This window comes from Lentinula edodes (assembly GCF_021015755.1).
Source record: "Lentinula edodes strain Le(Bin) 0899 ss11 chromosome Unknown C8R40scaffold_18, whole genome shotgun sequence".
NCBI lineage: Eukaryota > Fungi > Basidiomycota > Agaricomycetes > Agaricales > Omphalotaceae > Lentinula > Lentinula edodes.
Genome location: NW_025764324.1, coordinates 333,926 through 358,648, shown reverse-complemented (window position 1 = coordinate 358,648; position 24,723 = coordinate 333,926). Strand labels below are relative to the sequence as shown.

The 24,723-nt window shown below is 44.3% G+C and overlaps 1 protein-coding gene and 1 non-coding gene across 2 annotated transcripts; one reads left to right on the top strand and one right to left on the bottom strand.

The window, feature by feature from the left end:
• The first annotated feature begins 1,092 nt into the window (after positions 1–1,092).
• Positions 1,093–1,166, top strand: C8R40DRAFT_t140. Its single transcript has one exon. It is a non-coding gene; the product is annotated as a tRNA-Ile (tRNA).
• Positions 1,167–7,163: 5,997 nt separating this feature from the next.
• C8R40DRAFT_1008910 (uncharacterized protein) lies at positions 7,164–8,729 on the bottom strand (the record flags this gene model as incomplete). Its single annotated transcript, XM_046222830.1, has 2 exons — positions 7,164–7,400; positions 8,508–8,729. Coding segments are annotated over 2 exons (459 nt in total), but the record flags the coding sequence as incomplete, so codon positions are not given.
• Between the last annotated feature and the right edge of the window lie 15,994 nt (positions 8,730–24,723).

Genomic DNA, 24,723 nt, shown 5'->3' with positions numbered 1-24,723 from the left:
CAGGTGATGTGTTGATCATGTGTTCTGTTTCAGTCAGGTGCCAGAGTTTCTGAGCAGAGGCCTGTGTGAAAAAGGTCAGAATCATGTGATCCCATCAGCTCTTCCTTTCTCTCTTACCACCACCATCTCCTGCCACTTTGGTGATTTGGGTGAGAACACTGGCCTTCTTCCACAGCTCTGATAGCTTCAACATCATCCTCCAGGTCCTCCTTTCATCTGTACAGGCCTAGCCTCAGATTCAAGGACCTGTCATAGCTCTGATAGCTTCAACATCATTTTTCCTTGTCTTTTGTGTATAGATTAGAGGTCTGGGTTCTCAGTGTGTCTATGATATCTTTTATGGGTATTTTACATGGTTTTCAACTGATGTTTGGGCAGATCTAGGTTGATCTGGTCATTTTTTGGTCACCCTCCCTCCTCTCCCACATCACATCTTTACTTTCAACCATTTCACTCCACTCTAACCTTGTTATTTTATTTTTTACTTAGACTTCTTTTTTCATTTATATTATTTACCATACCATACCCTTCCTGTAGGGCCCTGCATGATGCATTCAATTTAATGGGGCTTTGGCCCAGTTTATGGCCAACTGAATATTTATGTACCTGTCAGAAGTGAGGAGGAGGCCTCCTGTACACCTCCAAGGTACTGAATGGAAGATTCAGTTGCTGGTGGGGATCTGTTGGTTTGCAGAGGCCTCCAGAAACGCTCCCTACCCTTGGAATCCGCCTTCATGTCGAGAGTTCATTGTTCCTGTACTGCTCAACAACCTGTCCAAGGGCCTCAGCAGTGAGGCGGACCTGTTCCAGGGCATCAGGAGGCGTGAGAGCGGCGGAAATGCGATCCTGTAAAGGTATTTGATGGGATGAGTGATGGGAATGAGTAGAAAGTGCAATGGAAGCTTCTCTGTGCTCAGATCCTGTGACTTGGGGGGCAGTACCTGTTAGGATTCAATCCTGACACCCTAATGAGGTGTAAATGGTATTATGCAAAATTTCATCAACCAAGGCAAAAGAAGATAGTAAGTCCTTAAGAAGTGTTGTTTGGATGGCCACTGTTACCATATGTAAAGTCCTCATTAGTTGAACCAAGGTCGGATAGCTCAGTTGGTTAGAGCATCTGGAATATAACCAGAAGGTCCTGGGTTCAATCCCCAGTCTGGTCACTTTGTTTTCAGTCATGACTTTAACAAAGGTCACTGTTCCGCTACCGGAACCTTCGCCGTCGGTTTCACCGACAATTCTGGAGACCCCTCCTGGGGACTCACCTCACTCTCACTCTCGGATGTTACGGGCCAAGCCCCTCTTGTCTAAATTCCCCTTTGAACCCATCTATTCATACCCTACGGTCTCTCAATTCGCTGCTCAACTGGAAACTCCTGAGGTCGACATTGCACTCGTAAGTGCTGCAGTTTTTAACAGGGCTTGCAAGGACGCTGGTATGGAACCTATTCTTCTTCGTGCTATCCACTCAGAGGTTGCGGCCCGCGCCACTGACCGCTCCTCCACCACTCCTATTGTCCCTCCACTCCATCATTCTATCCCAGAAGAGTATGCTGAGTTTGCAGACGTCTTCAACGAGATTGCTGCAGACTCACTCCCTGAACACAGACCTTACGACTTGAAGATTGACTTGGAAGAAGGCGCTTCGCCGCCTCTTGGCCGTATTTATCCTTTGTCTGAAAAGGAGTTAGTCGCCCTTAAAGACTTTATTGACAAACAGCTGGCTACTGGTGCCATCACCCCATCATCCTCTCCTCACGGTGCTCCGGTCCTTTTTGTCCCGAAGAAAGACGGCAAACTTCGGCTTTGCGTCGATTTCCGTGGACTCAATTGTATCACCAAAAAGGATCGTTACCCACTCCCACTCATATCAGATCTTCTCGATGCTCCGAAAAGAGCTAAAATATACACCAAATTGGATCTCGCTCATGCTTATCATCTGGTCAGAATCGCTGAAGGCGATGAATGGAAGACCACCTTTCGGACCCATTACGGCTCATACGAATGGAAGGTTATGCCGTTCGGCCTTACGAACGCCCCTGCGGTGTTCCAGCAGTTTGTTAATGACATCTTCTCCAACATGCTCGATGTTTGTGTCATCGTCTATCTTGACAATATTCTGATCTACTCTGATACACCAGAAGAACACCGAGAACACGTCAAGGAAGTTCTTCGGCAATTGCGGAAACATCAGCTTTACGCCAACCCCGAGAAGTGTGAATTCAATATGGATACTGTTGAGTATTTGGGTTATATTCTTTCTCCCGACGGATTGACTATGTCCAAGGAGAAAGTCCAGACAGCTCTAGAGTGGCCGGTGACACGCCTAAATTTTGGCTAGACGTCTATGCTGTGAATTGTGACATTTTCACGTATAGATTTGTATCAAGAGGACTGTAATTGAGACCCAGATTGACAGTCAAAGTCGATACTGAATCAGTCTAATAAGTTGAAGGGACCATATACCCATACTACCACAAGTTGGTTAGTTTACCCATCCCCGATACTACCTACGGATAGCAGTCTACCTGTTTGTCAAGCAGGATTATACCAGACTCGGACTACATCCGAAGGATGACCATTCACGTATGACATACCAAGGGTATTCTTATTGGACCTTACACTGGCAGGAGTTTGGAAGAACTTACTCAAGTGACCATGAACCGAGGATTGACTCGAAATGACTTTCTAGAACTCAGGAATTATCAAATACTCCTTCTAGAACGAGATCATGCATTAATCTAAAAAGACTGCGATTTAGTCTAATAGAACAATCAAGTTGCATGGTTGAGGAAAATGACTAGAAGAACGATCGAAGTACTGCGAGGCTCCGAAGACATATCAAATGAATGTCAAAGAGTCCTGACGTAGAAAACATTGAAGAATGCAATTAAATGAATACAATGCGTAACTCCCTTGATAGAGTATAGGCACAATGGGTGTCTGTTGAAAGAGAGAAGCAATTAGTTTAATCCAGATGAATCAGATTGATAGGATTAGAATTGAGGAGAGCTGATTTGCCTCCGGACGAGATGACAAACGATCGAAGTAAGTGTTGAACCGCAATGACAGTTGAACACCATTCGAGTCATTCTCTAAAAGCAATTAAATTAAATGAATATTGAAGTACCTACCTATGTTTGGAGGTATACTAGAATCTTGGAACCAATATGGACCAAATAAGGACATGTAGATTCGAATTAAATGGTATCTGACTGAGTGTAGAAGTTTCCTTGCGGTTCCGAATGTTTATTGTATTAAATTAATTGTACTATGCGACTCTATATTCTGTATGTATAAATAGCGATCCGATGTATCTGGAATACAAGTGATTTTGGGACGACGTTGCAGTGCTAATCCGTAAAAAGGAAAGACACACTCCCGCCAGACTGAAACTTCTTCGCTAGCAGCCATTCGGGCCTGGCACTTGTGAGTATAGGAACGTCGTGTTCTGCTCCTTGTGACTGCGAGAAGTCTATCCAGTTGTTGGGTATTCTTCGAACTTAGGATCAGTCGTTGGTCTTAAGGGCAAATCACGCTGTGTGGTTGTGCCAGCACATAGTTCTAGCCCTCCGTAGGGGTCTGTGTGTTTCGGTTTTAATTTACTTTGATTCAAACCCCCAATTCTTGATATACCCAAATCAATACAAACCAAAGCACAAATCGTGCTGAATCTACCTTGATCAAAGGAATATATCGAATCCTTAGAACGATTCAAATTGATTGATCAAAGCTTCGTACTTAGCTCTCAAAGCTTTGCGGAACCTTTGCCAACGCTACCCCTTGCTATTAAATAAATTTGATAGCAGTGAACTCACATATTGTGTATTAGATTGGTTGGTTGGAGTGCCCATTAGATTCCTTCCTTTCTCTTTCACACAAAAACGAGGCAAGCTCGTTATCTGGAGCCCACTGCGAGGGGTGGTTTTGAAGCTACAATTAGCTTGATAAATTAAATTGAACGTTTGTTTGGATTATATTCGATTATTTGGTAGAAGTGTGTTGATCTTTGTGATACCATTTCTGTGAACTGTCAACATTAGTTCATCAGGAAAACCGCGTACTTCGAAGAATTCGGAGAAAGCAGGAGTTTTGACACCGGAAGAATATCGTAAAGCGTAAAGCAGGAGTTGTATTTGGGAGATCTACGTTCGGCACATCAGCTCGAACATCCCTATTAAATCCTACGAGCGAATCCAGTCGTCCATCCTCTTCTCAAATACCGACAGAAGAATCGCGTGAAAGTTCTGTTTCTAGAGGAACAGGATCATCTATATCTCGAGGAAGACTTACATCTTTGCCGAGGAATTTGAAGAAATCTAATCTCGATCCGAAAAGAAAGAGAAAAGAAATTAATCCGATTGATATTGAAGAAGATATAATTGAATTGATTGCTCCAGAGTCAATTTCAACATCTTCTACGTCGATTGAATCAACTAGATTGATAGATACGTTACATCAGACTATCTCTCAAACAAGTAATACGATTGAAACAGTCAAAATGACTACCAATAATTATGGAATGCCTGCGTTGTCAGCTGAAGCTAAGGCTGAGATTGATAAAGCCAGTGCGAAACTTCCAAGAAAGTATAAGACAGCACCATTATTCGATATAACTGATCCAAGTCAAATGATACCATGGTTCGAAGCTACTGAAAGCATATTTGAACATGGAGGAATTACATCTGACGAGGCTAAAGTGAGATTAGCTTTAGAATGGACGTCTTATAAAACGAGACAAGCATTAAGAGTCTTTGATTCGGTGAAGAAACCGAATTGGGATCAATTTAAAAAGGATCTAAAGAATATGTTTCCGCAATCTGTAGGAGACGAAAGTGTTGAGCATACTGTAGTGATAGAACACTTTCTACATACATTACACAGCGCTTCATCACTCCTAGTTATCACTGTAGTGACTTACTTAGTGTATAAAGTACTTACAGACTTCATTTCTTAGTTTTACAACTCATAACTTAGCTATTTCTTTAGTGTTACTGTAGTTAGTTACTTTTCATAGGTGCGCACAATTGTGGACACCTATTATCACGCCTCATGCGTTTCTAGTACATACAAGACCAAACAAACCTGTATTCCTACTATAGTTGAAAGATACAAATCAATACTCATACTATATTGACTCTGGCCTATGCTAGTTTTCACTCAGGGGAGGTGTGTTTAGCCAAAACTTGAGCCCAAGGGCCCCTAAATTGCGGATCATGAAGTGCCCTACTACAAGGTACATGGTGAGGTAAGGAGTAAGTAGCATACTACAAGTACATATCAAAGTATGAATGAAATGAAATGAAATTACAAGTACAAGAGAGGGATGGGAGGGAGGGTGACAAGAAAAAAGCGCAGATCAAGCTAGATCTGCTCAGATAACAGTTAGTACCTAGTAGAATGAAAGATCAGAGCTGATCTGCGCACTGAGAGCCCTGATATCCGAAGATCTGACAATCTGGAGGTGATATGAAGCAGTAGATGTGGTCAGATCTGTATGGATGTGTTGTGAGCTCTGTACAGTGGAGAGATCAGTGATAGTGGCGGAGCCATACCAGAAAATCCGTAATCTGAGACTCTAGAACGAAGCCTGTGGTCTGTACAGATGTAGGAGAGGCTGGTGGGGTGATGTTAGAGCTATCAGAGCTGTGGGGAGTGTGCAGATGTCCTACCCAAATCCGAAGATGGTGGGGGAAAGGAAGGAAGAAGGACAGAGTCAGATGACACTCCTGATCAAGCTAATCACAGGCCTCTGCTCGGAACTCCGGCACCTGTGACTGCCAGAAGTGTCCCATGACCTGCCTTGATCATCTGACAACAAGTTACCAAAACTTCGGAATTGCAAAGTCGAAGTTGGTGAGTAAAAGTACACACTGCCGGAGCAGTAGTGAAGATATTGACAAACGGGTTGCATAGCGTTGTTCCTGACGTGTTCCTGCTGTAGTCCACCAACGCACGCGTGTATATAGCGCGAGGACGACAAGCTATAAATAAAACAAACTCGAAGCTCCAGAATAAAAAGTTGAGCATTCTCAAGAAAAAGTGTTCATAGTGTGAGATCTGATCAAGATATGAACAAGGTGATTGTTGAAGGTGATTGGGGGAGTGGTAATCGAGATATTAGCAGGTGGTGGTGATGGTAGGACGAAGGGAACAACAGCAATTAGATGTATTCATGTGCACTATTGAAGTGATGAACACAAGATCTAATTGCTGTGGTGTATCTGTTGTTTGCAGAGGCCTCCAGAAACGCTCCCTACCCTTGGAATCCGCCTTCATGTCGATCATTGTTACTGTGTTTATTGGAGTACTGAGCAACTACAAGACTCTGTAGCACAACCTACTGAGCTTGTATTAAGGCATTGACATTCTCTGCATTGAGCTGGGTGGCATACTGTTTGGGTTAGCTGAAGGGCGCTCCAGTGTGTTTCAACTTCAACAAGTGCAATCTCCTTCAACACAATAGGGATTGGCAGAGTGAATAATTCATTGGGGGCACTCGAAGTCACTTTAAGAGGTTGTTGTTTCGGAGTAGTCTCAGGAGGAACATAGTCTTTACCAAGAGTTGGTTTATCTGGTGATTTGGATGCGTACATGTATCGTTCATCGAAGTCTGCACGTTCACTGATGATAACCTTCTTGGTGACAGGGTTCCAGAACTTCCATCCTTTAACTCCCTCAGGGTACCCAATGAACACACACTTTTCCATATGAGAACCAAGGTGTAGTCTCTTGTCCTTTTGAACATGCACATAGGCCATGCATCCCCATACCCAAAGATTCTCCACATTAGGTTTCTTCTTGTAGAAGACTTCATACGGAGTCACATCTGGAACAGCTGATGTTGGGCAACGGTTCAACACATAAACAAGCGCAGCCAGGCATTCCACCCAGAATGTCTTTGGTAAACCCGATTCCAGCAGCATAGCAGTCAGTAGTTCCGCCAATGTCCTATTTAGCCTTTCAGCGACTCCATTTTGCTGAGGTCGATTTCTAGCCGTGCGTTGTACTTCAATCCCTTCATCTTGTAAGAACTTTTCAAACTCCTTGGATATATACTCTCCACCTTTATCGTGTCTGAGTATCTTGACCTTTAATCCAGTAACCTTCTCAGCCCAGGCCTTGAACCGCTTGAATGCTGCAAATGCATCACTCTTTTTCTTCATCGGTATTACTGCTCTAAAGCGTGCTTTATCACAGATGAACGGAATCCAATAGCGGTAGCCTTCATGTGAGATGATACCAGTGTCATGTACATCCGTAAAGACAAGTTCCAACACTTCAGAAGCGCGGGTCTCAGTACTGGGGAAGGGATTTGCATGCATCTTTCCCCCAAGACAAGGTTCACATACTGGGTCTGGTTTTGCACTAGACTCGAGTTTAAAGCCCTCAACCATCTTATTCTTAGACAGTCGACATGAAGGCGGATTCCAAGGGTAGGGAGCGTTTCTGGAGGCCTCTGCAAACCAACAGATCCCCACCAGCAACTGAATCTTTCATTCAGTACCTTGGAAGTGTACAGGAGGCCTCCTCCTCACTTCTGACAGGTACATAAATATTCAGTTGCTGCCTCTCACCAAAAACTCTACAGATATTCCTCACTTCTGAAAATGTGTACAGGTTTCTCCACAACCTCACTTTTCAGCTGTGTACAGATTTATCTCTCTCTCTCCAGGTTTTACCTCACTTCTGTACAGGGTCTCACCCTCAGATGTGTACAGGTTCCACCTGATTTTTTACAGAAGTGTACAGGCTGTGTTCCTCACCTCTTCAGTTGTGTACAGGTGTTTTCACCTCACTTCTTCAGTTGTGTACAGGCCAGACCTCACTTCTCAACATGTGTATAGGTCACACCTCACTTCTGTCCTCAGATGTGTACAGGTAGCACCTCACATGGGGCCAGTTGGATCAGGTGATGTGTTGATCATGTGTTCTGTTTCAGTCAGGTGCCAGAGTTTCTGAGCAGAGGCCTGTGTGAAAAAGGTCAGAATCATGTGATCCCATCAGCTCTTCCTTTCTCTCTTACCACCACCATCTCCTGCCACTTTGGTGATTTGGGTGAGAACACTGGCTTTCTTCCACAGCTCTGATAGCTTCAACATCACCCTCCAGGTCTTCCTTTCATCTGTACAGGCCTAGCCTCAGATTCAAGGACCTGCCATAGCTCTGACAGCTTCAACATCATTTTTCCTTGTCTTTTGTGTATAGATTAGAGGTCTGGGTTCTCAGTGTGTCTATGATATCTTTTATGGGTGTTTTACATGGTTTTCAACTGATGTTTGGGCAGATCTAGGTTGATCTGGTCATTTTTTTGGTCACCCTCCCTCCTCTCCCACATCACATCTTTACTTTCAACCATTTCACTCCACTCTAACCTTGTTATTTTATTTTTTACTTAGACTTCTTTTTTCATTTATATTATTTACCATACCATACCCTTCCTGTAGGGCCCTGCATGATGCATTCAATTTAATGGGGCTTTGGCCCAGTTTATGGCTAAACACTTCTCTATGAGTGAAAATAGGCATAGGCTTGCTAACATCACCATAATTATAGTGAAAGAAGCGTCTATGCCAAAGCTCAAGATTCAGAGGCAGAGTTGTACCACCAATATGCGCACTTTCATCCTCTGTACCATTACTTATAGTAAGACCATTAAGATAACCAACTGATTTGTTATTGACTGAAGCAGTAAATAGAACAGAACCATTAAGAGTAAACTCCATTGTATCTTTTAGGATTTGTACAGTAAACCTATGCCTATTTTCACTCATAGGGAAGTGTTTAGCCATAAACTGGGCCAAAGCCCCATTAAATTGAATGCATCATGCAGGGCCCTACAGGAAGGGTATGGTATGGTAGATAATATAAATGAAAAAAGAAGTCTAAGTAAAAAATAAAATAACAAGGTTAGAGTGGAGTGAAATGGTTGAAAGTGAAGATGTGATGTGGGAGAGGAGGGAGGGTGACCAAAAAATGACCAGATCAACCTAGATCTGCCCAAACATCAGTTGAAAACCATGTAAAACACCCATAAAAGATATCATAGACACACTGAGAACCCAGACCTCTAATCTATACACAAAAGACAAGGAAAAATGATGTTGAAGCTGTCAGAGCTATGGCAGGTCCTTGAATCTGAGGCTAGGCCTGTACAGATGAAAGGAAGACCTGGAGGGTGATGTTGAAGCTATCAGAGCTGTGGAAGAAAGCCAGTGTTCTCACCCAAATCACCAAAGTGGCAGGAGATGGTGGTGGTAAGAGAGAAAGGAAGAGCTGATGGGATCACATGATTCTGACCTTTTTCACACAGGCCTCTGCTCAGAAACTCTGGCACCTGACTGAAACAGAACACATGATCAACACATCACCTGATCCAACTGGCCCCATGTGAGGTGCTACCTGTACACATCTGAGAACAGAAGTGAGGTGTGACCTGTACACATGTTGAGAAGTGAGGTCTGGCCTGTACACAACTGAAGAAGTGAGGTGGAAACACCTGTACACAACTGAAGAGGTGAGGAACACAGCCTGTACACTTCTGTAAAAAATCAGGTGGAACCTGTACACATCTGAGGGTGAGACCCTGTACAGAAGTGAGGTAAAACCTGGAGAGAGAGATAAATCTGTACACAGCTGAAAAGTGAGGTTGTGGAGAAACCTGTACACATTTTCAGAAGTGAGGAATATCTGTAGAATTTTTGGTGAGAGGAAGCAACTGAATATTTATGTACCTGTCAGAAGTGAGGAGGAGGCCTCCTGTACACTTCCAAGGTACTGGATGAAAGATTCAGTTGCTGGTGGGGATCTGTTGGTTTGCAGAGGCCTCCAGAAACGCTCCCTACCCTTGGAATCCGCCTTCATGTCGACCTATGCCTATTTTCACTCATAGGGAAGTGTTTAGCCATAAACTGGGCCAAAGCCCCATTAAATTGAATGCATCATGCAGGGCTATAAGACCTATGAGATGTTGTTGAGGGGTGGTTGGTGGTGTGAAAAATGTGAATGAGGCATGAGATGAATGGATGATTGTTGGAGAGAGTTAGAGAGGGAAATGGATGACCTGTATCCAGAAGACCACTGAGAATAAAGTGTTAAGTGTTTCAGGAATATTTCCAAAGTAAGCATTAAACCAATCTCAAACTTGAGAGAGGTGTCACTACTTGTTCAGAAAATTCCTAATTCACCCTAGAGCTGTCATCCCTGTGCAGTGTTGAAACACTGAAGGATGAAAAGTGGATAAAGTCCAGATAATTGTTGAGCTGAACCCTTGTGAAGACCTGAATCTATAGGATGTAACTCAAAAGTGATCCAAACTTGGAAGACAGATTTGGTGAGTCAGATGAAAATTCTGTATAGGCAGGGCCTAAGGATATCAATCTGAGAGATGGTGCAGAGCCTATGATAGAAAACTCTAGTGAAAATCCTTGTATAGGTGGGACCTAAAGGATGTAGCCAGATATAGATTCTTGCACAGGTGGGACCTGGGGAATAAATCCTAAGGCAAAACTAGATAAAACTCTCTATATGGATGGAGCTAAAGATGTAGATCTGAGAGCTGTACACCTGTAAACCAAATTGTGACAATATTTGGAGAGGTGAGCTCAATGTTGATGATGTGAATCACAGAGACTAAAGGGTGGAAATCCTTGTGTAGGTAAAACCTAAAGGATGTGGCCTGCACAGGTAAGACCTGATAGCTATAGACTGAAGGTGAAAATCCTTATATAGCTGAAGCCAGGAGGATGGGAACCAGCAGTGAAAAGGAGATTTGAAACTAAAGGTACAGATCCTTGTATAGGCAAAGAAAGCCTAAAGGATGTGAATCTAAGGCCTAGAGCTGAAGATTCTTGTACAGGTGGGACCTGAAGAATATAACTCCAAGGTGAACATCCTTGTATAGACAGAACCCAAGGGATCTGAACCCAAGATTAGATGGAGGATTTGAAAGTGAAACCAATGTGTGACTGAGTGAAATCCTTGTACAGGCAGGGCCTGAAGGATAGGGACCAGGAAGATAGGGACCAGAAAGAGGATCCTTGTACAAGCAAGGCTTGAAGGATTTACAGGAATGGAATGTCTTGAACAATAGCTGAGAGTGAGAAAATAGTCTGAATTTTTATAGCAGTAAGTGATTTAAAAAATAAAGAAATCATGAAAATGACACTTAGCAGATTAAATTTCTGGGAGACCACTATGTGGAGCATCTGACCATAAGGGATTGAAAGGATAGTGATGATTGGTTGCAGTTCTTGTTCCAAGTTGACTGAAGCTATACAAATATTGGATGATAGCTGAGAAACTGGAACAGAATGGACAGAAGTGCTAGGTTGGAATCCTTGTTTAGGGCAGGTCCTAAAGGATGTAAACCAGAAGATGGCAGAATATTAATGGTTTAAAGGATTGGTTGGAATCCTTGTCCAGGAGCATATTGAAGCCTGAAGGATATAAACCAATTGCTGATCATCATAAGATGAAGAAATGAGATCCCTGTGCAGTATAAAACTGAGGGATAGGTTGAAGGATTAATGTGTAGTTGACTCCTTGTACAGAAACAAAGCCTGAAGGAAATGGACAAGCCCAAGTGTAAAACTTGTGTGGCCAAGGAAAGGATAGTTTGTAGATGAGGAGAGGATTCTGGATCCAAAACTCCAAAGCCTTTTCAAGAGGCAAACTTGAAGTAAGGTGATTGACTGAAGTGAGGTGAATCACTGAAGTGAAAGATTCACTGAAGTGAGAAATTCACTGAAGTGAACATTGGAAGCTAAATAAATAGCTCAGATTTGGTGCCCAATATCCTGAGACAATGTGAAGCATGGGCAGTAGCTCTTCCTTTTGATTACAAACTGCTTCAGGAAATGGATTGGATCCAATATCTGAAGAGGATGCAGAGGACTAAACAATCACTGACAAGTGAAAGTTCAAGGGTCCAGATCACCACTGGTGAGAAAAATGACCAGGCCACTATTGGCAAGAGAAAATATATAGCAGAAGTTTGAGCTTCACTGTAGCCATATAGACAATGAGCTGAAGTGAAGGATTGGTGTTAAAATGTGAAGGAGATCCTATGCTAGTTTTCACTCAGGGGAGGTGTGTTTAGCCAAAACTTGAGCCCAAGGGCCCCTAAATTGCGGATCATGAAGCGCCAAAACTTGAGCCCAAGGGCCCCTAAATTGCGGATCATGAAGTGCCCTACTACAAGGTACATGGTGAGGTAAGGAGTAAGTAGCATACTACAAGTACAGAGTAAGAAAGAAATGAAATGAGATGAAATTACAAGTACAATAGAGGGATGGGAGGGAGGGTGACAAGAAAAAAGCACAGATCAAGCTAGATCTGCTCAGATAACAGTCAGTACCTAGTAGAATGAAAGATCAGAGCTGATCTGCGCACTGAGAGCCCTGATATCCGAAGATCTGACAATCTGGAGGTGATATGAAGCAATAGATGTGGTCAGATCTGTATGGATGTGTTGTGAGCTCTGTACAGTGGAGAGATCAGTGATAGTGGCGGAGCCATACCAGAAAATCCGTAATCTGAGACTCTAGAACGAAGCCTGTGGTCTGTACAGATGTAGGAGAGGCTGGTGGGGTGATGTTAGAGCTATCAGAGCTGTGGGGAGTGTGCAGATGTCCTACCCAAATCCGAAGATGGTGGGGGAAAGGAAGGAAGAAGGACAGAGTCAGATGACACTCCTGACCTATGCTAGTTTTCACTCAGGGGAGGTGTGTTTAGCCAAAACTTGAGCCCAAGGGCCCCTAAATTGCGGAGTAAGTAGCATACTACAAGTACAGTGTAAGAAAAAGATGAAATGAAGTGAAATTACAAGTACAATAGAGGGATGGGAGGGAGGGTGACAAGAAAAAAGCGCAGATCAAGCTAGATCTGCTCAGATAACAGTCAGTACCTAGTAGAATGAAAGATCAGAGGTGATCTGCGCACTGAGAGCCCTGATATCCGAAGATCTGACAATCTGAAGGTGATATGAAGCAGTAGATGTGGTCAGATCTGTATGGATGTGTTGTGAGCTCTGTACAGTGGAGAGATCAGTGATAGTGGCGGAGCCATACCAGAAATTCCGTAATCTGAGACTCTAGAACGAAGCCTGTGGTCTGTACAGATGTAGGAGAGGCTGGTGGGGTGATGTTAGAGCTATCAGAGCTGTGGGGAGTGTGCAGATGTCCTACCCAAATCCGAAGATGGTGGGGGAAAGGAAGGAAGAAGGACAGAGTCAGATGACACTCCTGATCAAGCTAATCACAGGCCTCTGCTCGGAACTCCGGCACCTGTGACTGCCAGAAGTGTCCCATGACCTGCCTTGATCATCTGACAACAAGTTACCAAAACTTCGGAATTGCAAAGTCGAAGTTGGTGTGTAAAAGTACACACTGCCGGAGCAGTAGTAAAGATAATGACAAACGGATTGCATAGCGTTGTTCCTGACGTGTTCCTGCTGTAGTCCACCGACGCACGCGTGTATATAGCGCGAGGACGACGAGCTATAAATAAAACAAACTCGAAGCTCCAGAATAAAAAGTTGAGCATTCTCAAGAAAAAGTGTTCATAGTGTGAGATCTGATCAAGATATGAACAAGGTGATTGTTGGAGGTGATTGGGGGAGTGGTAATCGAGATATTAGCAGGTGGTGGTGATGGTAGGACGAAGGGAACAACAGCAATTAGATGTATTCATGTGCACTATTGAAGTGATGAACACAAGATCTAATTGCTGTGGTGTATCTGTTGTTTGCAGAGGCCTCCAGAAACGCTCCCTACCCTTGGAATCCGCCTTCATGTCGATCAAGCTAATCACAGGCCTCTGCTCGGAACTCCGGCACCTGTGACTGCCAGAAGTGTCCCATGACCTGCCTTGATCATCTGACAACAAGTTACCAAAACTTCGGAATTGCAAAGTCGAAGTTGGTGTGTAAAAGTACACACTGTCGGAGCAGTAGTAAAGATAATGACAAACGGATTGCATAGCGTTGTTCCTGACGTGTTCCTGCTGTAGTCCACCAACGCACGCGTGTATATAGCGCGAGGACGACGAGCTATAAATAAAACAAACTCGAAGCTCCAGAATAAAAAGTTGAGCATTCTCAAGAAAAAGTGTTCATAGTGTGAGATCTGATCAAGATATGAACAAGGTGATTGTTGGAGGTGATTGGGGGAGTGGTAATCGAGATATTAGCAGGTGGTGGTGATGGTAGGACAAAGGGAACAACAGCAATTAGATGTATTCATGTGCACTATTGAAGTGATGAACACAAGATCTAATTGCTGTGGTGTATCTGTTGTTTGCAGAGGCCTCCAGAAACGCTCCCTACCCTTGGAATCCGCCTTCATGTCGACCTATGCTAGTTTTCACTCAGGGGAGGTGTGTTTAGCCAAAACTTGAGCCCAAGGGCCCCTAAATTGCGGATCATGAAGCGCTATAAGAAAGCTATGGATTGTTGTTGAGGGGTGGATGGTGGTGAAGAGAAATGTGAATGAGACGCGAGGTGAAAGGGAATAATACTATGAGGATGAGGATTGGTGTCTCCTAATGGCAGCTAGTTCAAGTTCAGCTCTAACTGCAGGATTATCTCTAATGTAGATCTTCCAAGCTGATGATGACCATCTCCCTAGAGCCATGATGATCATCTCTTGAAGTCCGAGTCCTGCATAGAAAGTAGCGCCCCCAGCACGTCCAGAGTGGCCTCCAAACTCTTTACTAAGGACAGCAAAGAACATAGAGTCAAACCAGCCTCTGGTAGGGACATTACCATCTTCAAGAATGAACAAAGCAGGTCTAGCACCATGGAGTTTATCCCTAGCAGTAGCATATTCCTTCAGTAGAGTAACTGGATCAGCAACTTGTTGAGAACAGAACAAGATATCAGTTCCCTGATAGAATGGATCACCCTTATGATATGGTAAGTGGTAGCCAGCTCTCCCAGCCTCAAACTTGAGGGTGGAGCGCTTTATTACCTTCCTCCAATCTCGGAGTGACTTCTGATTAGGGAATGTGAGTTCACCAACTCTATGACATCCATAGAAGCAGCAGCTTATGAGGGTTGCAAACAGAAGATGATTGTAAGACTTGGTTTTAAGTTCAAGGAACTGTTGAAGGTGTGAAGTGCGGAGTGGTGGCTTCCTTTTGACAGGGTCAGCTCTGACCTTCTTGGAACCACGGATTGTAGCTTGTACAAGAGGATGGGAACGAGATTCATCAAAGTGGGGATAGACATCTTTCAGATAGTGCCTTGCACCAGTAAGATATTTTGGACCAGAAGCTTTGTGCCTTGATGTAAAGGCAATGTACCTGGATAGAGTGGATGGAGTAGGATCCAGAGGGAGGTTATGAGAGGTACAGAAGCGGACATAGTCCCTAGCACCAGTAGAGTAGTTGTTTTTAGTTGACTGTTCAATTGCATGAGATTGGAGAAAGAGGACAAGATCATCTAATTTGTTCAAGTCCATAGGTGGGTGAACAGAGGGGCCATTCCGGCGGCTCTGCCCACCCAATGCCTCTAAAAGCACCCTCTCCATCGCGCCGGCAGGAGCTCTCTAGGAGGCTCAAATAAGCGGACGCGTTCTGAGGGGAATTGAAGCTTGTAATCATCAAGCAAAAGTCGGGACAACAAATCAGCTCTGATGTTAGATTTACCAGCAATATGGCGGACTCTGATATCTATCCCAGTCTTGAGAACAATGGCAGCAACAGCCAGGAGAATGGAGTTGTGAGAGGACTCTCTAGTGGAAAGTGAGTTGAGCACTTGAACTGAATCCAGACTATCAGAGTAGATGAGGACATGTTGAGGAGGAGAGGGCTTGGAAGCAATGTGATGAAACAGACAGAGGATGGAGAGGAGTTCTCTGAAGAAGATGTCTACAACTGGACTACCCTCAGTGGGATGAAGCTGATAACAGAAACCATTTCCTGCATAGACATAGGAAAGGCCAATGTTACTTGCATCAGTCCAGCCCACAAAGTCTGCTTCACTGTCATGCCATCTCTGAGCATCTACAAATCGGATCCCAATAGCAGTCTGTAGGAGATCTGAGAACCATGTCAAATCCCTGTAAACTTCACCATTGATAGGAATAGCTCGGAACTGAAGAGTCTTTCCACTCATTTTCCTGTACATCTCTGTCAATGCAGGTCTAGCCCATGGGAGAACATTCAATGACCAGTTGAGTGAACCAGCTAGGTGTTGCCAGTCTCTGAGAGCAGCCTGGCGCTTTGGGGAGGAGAGGAATGAAGTGATGTCTGCTACAAGACCCTGGATAGACTCAGAAGAGAGTGAGATGGATCCCTTGACAATATCTACCCAGAATCCAATGATCTTCAGAGTGACTCCATGCTCCTGTTTCTTGTCTTCATAAGGACACAAGATCATGTCCCAGAATACAAGGAGTTGGACTTGTCTCTTAGGGCGGAGTTGATCATGGAACAGTAACAGATTCCTCTTAAAGTCCCAGCCATAGAAATCATCCATATAGACATGGAGACCAATGATCCCAAGCTTCTCAGAGCCAAACCAGCACATTAGAGATGAGAGGCTGCACCAGCAGCGGGGTGAAGTCCTGGTTCCAAACACCAAACGTCGGACTATGTGATATCTACCATCAACCTCCACAACTTGACACAACTGCCAGAGGGGATGACCAGGGAGGTTGAGGAAAGCTTTAGAGACATCACTTTTGAAGAGAATGAGTTCTTCATCAGGATGCTCTTTCAAGATATCATTAAGTACTTGACCAAAGGTGTGCATATCATCATACTTGACTTTTCCCTCTGCTTTAGGGATGTTGTCATTAAGGCCAGAGCCAGTATGGTCCATAACAACTCGAGGTTTTCCTTTCTGCCAGACCACAAACATGGGAGAAACTTTCATCCCAGGTAAAAGTACAAAATCTTCAGGTAGAGCTTCTGTTGAAGGAGACTGCACTTGTTGAAGTTGAAACACACTGGAGCGCCCTTCAGCTAACCCAAACAGTATGCCACCCAGCTCAGTGCAGAGAATGTCAATGCCTTAATACAAGCTCAGTAGGTTGTGCTACAGAGTCTTGTAGTTGCTCAGTACTCCAATAAACACAGTAACAATGACCAGAGTCAATATAGTATGAGTATTGATTTGTATCTTTCAACTGTAGTAGGAATACAGGTTTGTTTGGTCTTGTATGTACTAGAAACGCATGAGGCGTGATAATAGGTGTCCACAATTGTGCGCACCTATGAAAACTAACTAACTACAGTAACACTAAAGAAATAGCTAAGTTATGAGTTGTAAAACTAAGAAATGAAGTCTGTAAGTACTTTATACACTAGGTAAGTCACTACAGTGATAACTAGGAGTGATGAAGCGCTGTGTAATGTATGTAGAAAGTGTTCTATCACTACAGTATGCTCAACACAACCCCCTGATGGAACACTTTTGCAATCTAGCACAAGTCCATCACTTTCACAACTTTTTTCTTCTTCTCTTATCACAACCCCCCAACACTGTATATCCTTATTCATCGTCGGAGGTGGAAGGTTTGACAAGTCCGATCATAGTTCGGAACTTCTCTACCTTTTGTTTTACAAGGGCCTTTGTGAGCAGGTCTGCTGGATTATCCTCAGTGGGCAGGTAAGAAGGGGCAAGTTTGCCATGAATGACTTGTTCTCTGAGCCAGTAGAAAGTCCGATCGAGGTGCTTCATTCGTCCGTGATGTTCCGGATTTTTAGCAACTTGAATGGAGGATTGGTTGTCGACATGGATAATGGTAGGAGATGCGACTTTATAACCAAGCTCGGTGAGGAGAGAACGTATTGCCAACACTTCTTTGCCCACTGCATTAGATGCCACAAATTCGGCTTCTGTAGAGGATAGAGTAACCACAGGTTGTAGTTTACTACTCCAGCTGACAGCACCTGATCCAATCTTAATGATGTACCCAGTTGTTGACTTCCCATTATCCTTGTTACCACCCAAGTCTGCATCACTAATAGCTGTGATCAAGTCTGGTGCAGTAGGATCTGGTCCCAGTTCCAACTCGTAGTCGATAGTTCCCTTCAAATAGCGTAGCAAGTGCTTTACAGCAAGCCAGTGTGCAGGTCCGGGATTAGAGTTGAATCGAGTTAGAACACCAGTGGCAAATGCGATGTCTGCACGAAGAATCATTGCCAGGAACAGTAGGGAGCCAACAGCTGACATGTAGGGGATGTTAATCATTGCTTCTTTATCCTCAGGTGTCTTTGGACTATCTTCTTTAGAGAGGCTGACAGTGGGGTTCAAGGGAGTCTTTACTGGTTTAGAGTCTTGCATACTGAACTCTTCCAGTTTCCGAATGATGTATTGCTTCGCATTGAGATACAACTTTCGATTAGGACGATCTCTCCTGATTCCTATGCCGAGCAAGAAGGTGGTTTCGCCCAAGTCTCGGAGTTTTAGCTCCTTTGACAGTTCAATGACAAACTTATCAAGTACACCAGGATCTTTACAAGCAAGAGTGATATCATCAACCCATACTGGTACAATCACCTTGATATTGCCTCTTTGAAACAAGTAGACACAAGGATCAGACTCTAAGCGTTTAAAGCCAAGTTTGACTAGAACACTACAGAGTTTCTCACTCCAAAGACGGGGTGACTGCTTCAAACCATAAATGGACTTGTTTAGCCTGCAGACTTTTTCTGGTCCACCTTGCTTGAATCCCTCAGGCTGTTTCATGTAGATAGTGGTGTCGATGTCCGAGTTAATGAAAGCATGTGAGATGTCAACAGAGCGAAGCTCCATATCATCGATGGCTGCTAAAGCAAGGACGAGACGCAATGAAGACCAGCGTAGAGTGGAAGCATAGGTTTCTAGATAGTCAAAACCAGGTCTTTGGCTGAAACCCTGAGCACAGAGGCGGGCTTTAAATCGTTCAATAGAACCATCAGCATTGTGTTTAATACGGAATACCCAAGTTGATCCAATTGCTTTTGCCCCTGGTGGTAGATCTACTATATCCCAAGTGTTGTTTGCCAGATGAGCAGAGATTTCATCATTCATAGCCTCCTCCCACTTGAATGCTTCTGAACTGTGCATTGCCTCTCTATAATTTCGAGGTTCCACTTGGGGAGTGGTTGATGCTGCAAGTTCTGCATCCCCGTAGTAGTCGTCATTAGAATCATCAGAGTCATCGTTAGGAGCTGGTACACGGGAAGAGGATGGTTTTGTTTTCCACCATTCACCAGGAGGCTTACGGTTACGTGCTGGACGTCGTATAGCAATGGGCAGCTCATCAGATTCATCCTCAGTCACAGGAATATCCGGACCAGGTGTATGTTCGAGTCGAGGTGAGTTAGGCGCATTGCCCTTATCAACTTCGGAGTTGGATTCAGAGTCTGATTCAGATTCATCAATAGGGATTGGCAGAGTGAATAATTCATTGGGGGCACTCGAAGTCACTTTAAGAGGTTGTTGTTTCGGAGTAGTCTCAGGAGGAACATAGTCTTTACGAAGAGTTGGTTTATCTGGTGATTTGGATGCGTACATGTATCGTTCATCGAAGTCTGCACGTTCACTGATGATAACCTTCTTGGTGACAGGGTTCCAGAACTTCCATCCTTTAACTCCCTCAGGGTACCCAATGAACACACACTTTTCCATATGAGAACCAAGGTGTAGTCTCTTGTCCTTTTGAACATGCACATAGGCCATGCATCCCCATACCCGAAGATTCTCCACATTAGGTTTCTTCTTGTAGAAGACTTCATACGGAGTCACATCTGGAACAGCTGATGTTGGGCAACGGTTCAACACATAAACAAGCGCAGCCAGGCATTCCACCCAGAATGTCTTTGGTAAACCCGATTCCAGCAGCATAGCAGTCAGTAGTTCCGCCAATGTCCTATTCAGCCTTTCAGCGACTCCATTTTGTTGAGGTCGATTTCTAGCTGTACGTTGTACTTCAATCCCTTCATCTTGTAAGAACTTTTCAAACTCCTTGGATATATACTCTCCACCTTTATCGTGTCTGAGTATCTTGACTTTTAATCCAGTAACCTTCTCAGCCCAGGCCTTGAACCGCTTGAATGCTGCAAATGCATCACTCTTTTTCTTCATCGGTATTACTGCTCTAAAGCGTGCTTTATCACAGATGAACGGAATCCAATAGCGGTAGCCTTCATGTGAGATGATACCAGTGTCATGTACATCCGTAAAGACAAGTTCCAACACTTCAGAAGCGCGGGTCTCAGTACTGGGGAAGGGATTTGCATGCATCTTTCCCCCAAGACAAGGTTCACATACTGGGTCTGGTTTTGCACTAGACTCGAGTTTAAAACCCTCAACCATCTTATTCTTAGACAGCTTGCTAACATCACCATAATTATAGTGAAAGAAGCGTCTATGCCAAAGCTCAAGATTCAGAGGCAGAGTTGTACCACCAATATGCGCACTTTCATCCTCTGTACCATTACTTATAGTAAGACCATTAAGATAACCAACTGATTTGTTATTGACTGAAGCAGTAAATAGAACAGAACCATTTAGAGTAAACTCCATTGTATCTTTTAGGATTTGTACAGTAAAACCTTTGTGCTTGGTGAGATATAGAACAGAGAGGAGATTGTTATTAAGTGAAGGTACATGTAAGACTCTAGAAAATAACACTTGTCTGGCTTCTTTGCCATCAACAATAGGAGTGAAAAGCACCTCGCCCATTCCTTCAGAATACACAACAGTATGATCTGCAAGTCGAATTGGAACTCTATGTGGAGTATAGTTTCGAATCCAGTTTCTGTGTGGAGTCATATGAGAAGTGGCGCCTGTGTCTGTATTCCATTCCATAGTATCAGCAAATGATGAAGCAGAAAGTACATTAGAAAGAGAACTTGCAGTAGCTGAACCAGCACTTTCAGTCACCCCATCATCATCTACCTCTGTCACTTTAGCTTTATTGGCTTGAATGCCTTTCTTTTTGTTGTGGGGGTTAATGGGACAGTCCTCTTGCCAGTGAACCGCCTTTTTACCACACCACTTACAGTAGTCCTTAGGTTCCCCAGTCCTAACAGGAGCTCTGTAGTTATTCTTCTTCTTGTTAGAAGAGGATGCAGCCTGTGCAGCTCGATTCACAGACTGCTGCTCAGCGTGCTCTTGATTCTGCTGTTCTGCTAGGAATGCTGCGAGGATTTTCTCTTTATCGAGGTTGTCCTGCATAAGCAAGTTTGAAGATAGGTGCCTATATTCCTCTGGTAGAGCACGGATGAGAGCCATAGATTGTAATTCAGAGTCCAAGGAATCGAGTGTGAATCCGAGGGCAGGAAGTCCATTTGACTGGACAGCAATAGGAGCAACAGGAGGGCGCAGATTCTGAATATCAGCCATTGCAGCTTCAACTCTAGCAGCCATATCCATTAGAGATTCATCAGCAGACTTTGTGATGGTGAAGAGTGCATTATAGGCATTAAACCTAGCACCAGGCTTCTTGGACACATGTTGCTTCTCCAGGATAGACCACATACGAATAGGATCCTCTTGATGAGCCTTTATTGGAACTTGTTGAGCAGGACTGACAGCAAGATAAATCAAGCCAGCAGCCTTTTCAGCTTTAAGTTCCCATTTCTCCAGTTTCTCTGTATCAGAGGCTGGGGGTTGTTTCTCCTTTCCACTGACTAGTCTCCATAACCCATGAGACATCAGAGATGCTTTCATGTTCCCCTGCCAGTCATTGTAGTTGTCCTTGGTGAGGACTTTAAATGATGGAGTGGTTGAGATGGTTGTAGAAGACATTGTTAACAGTAGTCAAGATAGACAAAAGGTAGTTGGAAAGACCACAACAGTAGGAGTACTGATGGGAGCGCACAAGTAAAGAACAAGCAAGGACAACAACAGATCAATGCACAGTTTAGAGCACGGGGCCCATAACCTGTTGAAGGAGACTGCACTTGTTGAAGTTGAAACACACTGGAGCGCCCTTCAGCTAACCCAAACAGTATGCCACCCAGCTCAGTGCAGAGAATGTCAATGCCTTAATACAAGCTCAGTAGGTTGTGCTACAGAGTCTTGTAGTTGCTCAGTACTCCAATAAACACAGTAACAATGACCAGAGTCAATATAGTATGAGTATTGATTTGTATCTTTCAACTGTAGTAGGAATACAGGTTTGTTTGGTCTTGTATGTACTAGAAACGCATGAGGCGTGATAATAGGTGTCCACAATTGTGCGCACCTATGAAAACTAACTAACTACAGTAACACTAAAGAAATAGCTAAGTTATGAGTTGTAAAACTAAGAAATGAAGTCTGTAAGTACTTTATACACTAGGTAAGTCACTACAGTGATAACTAGGAGTGATGAAGCGCTGTGTAATGTATGTAGAAAGTGTTCTATCACTACAGTATGCTCAACAGCTTCAGACCATCTCCCAGCTGCAACTTCCTGATCTCTGTGAGCTCTCAGTGCAGCAAAGTCTTGAGGCTCAGAGACATAGTTATCCAGTTTCTGCTTAGACTCAACTTCCCACTCTGCCTCATAGAAAGGCCAGAAACCCTCTCTCAAGGAGCGCATCACAGAGGCTACAAAGGGCTGATTGGGATGGGAAGCAAGGAGATTTTCCAATCTATCAACATTGAAAGGAGTCTCAACTTTGATGTGTGGAGCCATAGCTTTGAGAGTGGATTGAATCTGAGGATTGTTCAAGAGATGTTCAGGAGGTGAAGGAAGTGGAGGTGCAGTGTAGGTAGACTGTATACTGGGAGGAATGATTTCTGAAGAACTAGATGAAGTAGACCATAAATAACCACGCCTAAACCGGGGTATAGAGTTGCTAGAACCGGAGTTTGACTCTGGAGCAGCTCTCTTAGTACCAGCTAATGATCTAGGCCCTGCCAGAGCGGTTTTTACCCTCTGATCTACTGTGCTTAAGCTTCTCATAGCAGGATTGGGAGTCAACTGCTTTGTGGGGCTCTCCACAGACACTACAGAAGCCATGCTTGCGGCGATTTGGACATGGGGAAGTGCATTTCCCCTCATTCCAAAGGATACAAGGAGTATCCTGACGCTTTGAAGCAGTAGAAGTGCTAGGAGAGGAGCTGGGACGTTTTCTAGCACTGAGAAGTTCCTTAAGCAACAGGAGTCTGAAGTTCTCTGCATTTCCAAGGTCAAAGGGAGTGTTAGAAGCTTTCTGGCGTGCCTCCCTGTCCACTCTAAAGGCAATAGAGGGATCTGATGGAGCAGCTCTGAAAAACTCCATAATAGATGCCTTGTATGCAGAAAGCTCACTCTGACGATGGGGATAGATCTTAAGCACTGGGGCAAGCCAGGCATCAAAAACTCGGAGCCACTGTGCTTCAGATGTGACAGGGAGAGAACGGATTGAGTGCTCCTTCTTGACCAGTTTGTACTCTGAGCCAAAGGTAGTGCTATCATCAAAGATACTAGTGTAACTAGTGATGGAAGCATGGATCTTTTCAAAGTCCACATACCTATCCTTGACAATGAGTTTGAGCAAGGACTGAGGTAGGGGATCAGTGAATGGCTGGGCAGAGAGTAAACTGACTGTGGTGTCAACATGACTGTCCACAGTGAAGAGCATCCGCAACTTCCAAGTCTCAGAAACAGTGGGAGAGAGGATATCTGAAGAAGTGAGGGCAGAAAGATGAGGAGCTGCCTCCAGAAGACTAGGAGGGAGTCCAGAGGATGTACTAGGAGAGGAGGAACTCTGAGTTTGACCAACAAGTTTGAGAAGAGCTTGTTGCAAAGAGTTGCTTCTGTCCTGATGAGCATCCTGCTCCATCTGATCAGCTTCAGCTTCAGCAGCAGCAAGCTGGAGTGCATTCTCAGCAAGCTCTCTCTCCATGAGGGCCCAAGCAGCCTCATTAACAGCTTTCTCAGGTGACACAAGTGGTCCATCACTAATTCTACTCTTAGAGGCAGCAGCAGCAGCAACCCTGGCAGCTTTGGCAGCTGCAACTCTCTCCCTAGAGGCTCTGAGATGGTCCCTTTGGATCTCCTGAATTTGGCCAATGAAGTCTCTGACAACAGTGGGATCATCAGTGAGGGATCTAAGGGCTCTGAAAGCATCATTGGGAGAGAGGTCATTGTTCCTGTACTGCTCAACAACCTGACCAAGGGCCTCAGCAGTGAGGCGGACCTGTTCCAGGGCATCAGGAGGCGTGGGAGCGGCGGAAATGCGATCCTGTAAAGGTATTTGATGGGATGAGTGATGGGAATGAGTAGAAAGTGCAATGGAAGCTTCTCTGTGCTCAGATCCTGTGACTTGGGGGGCAGTACCAGCTTCTGGGATGACTTGTAGGCGCTCCTGAAGGGTTCTAGGCCTGATCCGGACAGATCGGAGTTCAGGGGAGGGTCTAGAAGCGGTGTAGGAGGTAGATTGAGCAGGCTGGGCACGACCTTTACCCTTATCAAGGGAGATCTGAGTGGAAGAAGTGGATGGAAGTGTTTGGGACCGCTGTAAGGGCTTATCAGAAGCGATCTGAGCCTTATCAAGGGCGATCTGAGGTGCTGAGGGCGAGATATCATAGCTAGCAAGAGGATCTGGTGATGTGGAGCGCTCTGGAGCCATGTAAAGATGATATTGAAGATGTGCTGTGAAGGAGCAAGGGAAAATGACAAGAAAAAAGCACAGATCAAGCTAGATCTGCTCAGATAACAGTCAGTACCTAGTAGAATGAAAGATCAGAGCTGATCTGCGCACTGAGAGCCCTGATATCCGAAGATCTGACAATCTGGAGGTGATATGAAG